The following is a 2,978-nucleotide window of genomic DNA, read 5'->3' as shown; positions in this document are numbered from 1 at the left end:
CTTAGCCAATACCAGATGGTTTGGTAACTACTGCTTTATAATATAATTTTAGATCTGGTACAGCTAGGCTACCTTCATTTGATTTTTTTTTTTCATTAATTCCCTTGAAATTCTTGACCTTTTGTTTTTCCATATGAACTTTGTTGTTATTTTTTCTAGTTCATCAAAGTAATTTTTTGGGAGTCTGATTGGTATAGGGCTAAATAAATAGATTAATTTAGGTAGTATTGTCATCTTTATTATATTTGCTCGCCCAATCCAAGAGCATTTAATATTTTTCCAGTTGGTTAGATCAGACTTAATTTGTGTGGAAATTGTTTTGTAGTTTTGCTCATAAAGTTTCTGATTTTCCCTTGGTAGATAGATTCCTAAATATTTTATACAATCAGTAGTTACTTTAAATGGAATTTCTCTTTGTAACTCTGTCGGGTTTTGTTAGTGATATATAAGAATGCTGATGACTTATGTGGGGTTATTTTGTATCCTGCAACTTTGCTAAAGGTATGGATTGTTTCTAGTAACTTTTTAGTAGAATCTCTGGGGTTCTCTAAGTATACCATATATCATCAGCAAAGAGTGATAATTCTTTTCCACATTGCCTATTCTTATTCCTTTAATCTCTTTCTCAACTCTTACTGCCAAAGCTAGCATTTCTAATATAATATTAAATAATAATGGTGATAGTGGGCAACCTTGTTTCATGCCTGATCAAATTGGGAATGGTTGCAGTTTTTCCCCATTATATATGATGCTTACTGATGGTTTAAAATAGATGCTACTGACTCCCCTTCCCCTTCCCTTCCCCTTCCTTCCCTCCCCTCCCCGTCTCTCCCCAATCTACTAGTCTCCTCTGAATCCCCGCGAAGTTATTCGCTCATCTTCTCGCTAGAGTCCGGACGGTGAGGAACCGGCTGCTGAAGAGTGGGTGCTGGGGTGACTGTGGTGGTACCGAGTGTGCGGGCGCCCTGGATAAAGACACCAAGGCCCAGAGAGATTGATTTATCCAGTATCATACAGATGATAATAATAGAGCTGAGATTCAAATTCAGTCACACAAAATCTCAAGGGACAGTTAAAGATCGACTTTAAAGAACTTTGGGGACCTTACAAACTAGTTTCAGACTGGTGACATTGCAGCAATGGCAGAGTATGGAATCTCAACTGGTCAGCGTGTGGCAGTGATCTGGGATAGGTCATCTTCGGTGGAGGCTCTGAAAAGTCTGGTGGATAAACTACAGAAACTGGCTGGTGACGAGAGTCACGTGTCTGTGGAAAACATCAACCAACTATTACAATCTGCTCACAAAGAATCCAGCTTCGATGTTGTTCTGTCGGGTCTGGTTCCAGGAAGTACAATATTGCACAGTACTGAAATTTTGGCAGAAATTGCTAGGATCCTTCGACCATGTGGGCAAGTCCTTCTGAAAGAGTCAGTGGAGACAACCTCAATTCATGAAAACAAAGTGAAGACAGCAGCTAAACTGCTCAATCCTGAAACTTTCTGGGCTTGTGGAAGTGAAGGAGTTGCAAAAAGAATCCTTAACCCCAGAGGAGGTACATTCAGTACAAGAGCACTTGGGTTACCAGAGTGACAGCTTGGTCTCTGTTCAAGTCATAGGCAAAAAACCAAACTTTGAAGTAGGCTCTTCTACCCAGCTTAAGCTTTCCTTCCCCAAGAAGTCTGCCATATCAGAGAAACCTGCTGTGGATCCTAATGCTGCCAAACTGTGGACACTTTCAGCCAATGATATGAATGATGATGGCATGGATCTCATTGATTCCGATGAACTCTTGGATCCAGAGGATTTGAAGAAGCCAGATCCAGCTTCCCTACGAATTGCTTCATGTGGAGAAGGGGCAAAAAGGAAGGCCTGTAAAAATTGCACGTGTGGCTTAGCAGAAGAACTGGAACAGGAGAAAATGAAGGAGCAGAAGAGGTCCCAACCCAAGTCAGCTTGTGGAAATTGTTATTTAGGTGATGCCTTCCGCTGTGCCAGCTGCCCCTACCTTGGGATGCCAGCCTTTAAACCTGGAGAGAAAATCCTTTTGAATGAAAAAAATCTTCACGATGCCTAAAAGACAAAATCACTGGGACTTGTGGGGATTATTCCATTTCAAAAACTGACTCCAGCACTCATTTCAGCAACCCTTCAAGCCCTATCTGTTTGCCTCATGCCTCCTTGGTTCTGCCTACACTCTTGTGATGGGATCCTAGATGGGGTTGGCTTGGTAGATATGCAGAAATTTGGGTATCTGTGCTGCTGTGAACCAAAGTACTGAGATATAATCAGCCAGATTAATTTGCATTGGGCTATCTGATTCTTCGGTGGTATTTGAAAGGAAGGTATAGGGAATTTCCATCTAATTAATGCTGGCAGAAGGAGATATACACTAGAGAAGTTACCTTCTCCATGTTAGCATTTGGTAACCTGATCACACTGTATTTGGGACCTGAGCCCAACCTCTCTTGTCAGCTTGGATCATATCACCCTTGAACATGATAGTTTTCCTTTAGTGTTAAACTTCTGTGATGTATTGCCAGATCACAGATCTGCCTCCTAAATTGATCGATAATTTAACTAATCGTTTTATGAGCAAGCACATTTATTCAGTTTGTGGTTATTGGAAAAGATAGTCAAGTGTTGTATGAACTCCTTACGGTAACTAGCTTCCAGTCCAAATGGATTTCTGAAAACTTGAACCATTCGTATTTTTTAATTAAACCCAGCCTCACTGTCTCAAACCATTGTTATTGTGATCTGACCATTATTGAATTATTGGAGCTGTTTCCTTTTTCCATGTCTGCAAACTTAAAAAGGTGTTAGAATAATGCACTTCTATATAGCAGCTCCACGGGTGTGTGTGTAAGAGATAAAACTTACTTGTTACTGTAGTGTACTTCTTTCTACCAGTTTGTGTGTGAGTGGATGAGAGAGAATTGATCTTGCAATAAGCAACAAAAACACTTTCATCTAAGT

The 2,978-nt window shown here is 40.4% G+C and overlaps 1 protein-coding gene across 1 annotated transcript; it reads left to right on the top strand.

Moving 5' to 3' along the window:
• Positions 1–814: 814 nt before the first annotated feature.
• LOC127554263 (anamorsin-like) lies at positions 815–2,743 on the top strand. The gene is given in 2 exon segments (XM_051985652.1): positions 815–1,480; positions 1,482–2,743. Coding segments are annotated over 2 exon segments (936 nt in total). The 5' UTR covers positions 815–1,139; the 3' UTR covers positions 2,077–2,743.
• Positions 2,744–2,978: the final 235 nt, after the last annotated feature.

This window comes from Antechinus flavipes, chromosome 3, assembly GCF_016432865.1.
Source record: "Antechinus flavipes isolate AdamAnt ecotype Samford, QLD, Australia chromosome 3, AdamAnt_v2, whole genome shotgun sequence".
Taxonomy (NCBI): Eukaryota; Metazoa; Chordata; class Mammalia; order Dasyuromorphia; family Dasyuridae; genus Antechinus; species Antechinus flavipes.
The sequence above is the reverse complement of the archived record's forward strand: the minus strand, read 5'-3'. Positions and strand labels throughout refer to the sequence as shown.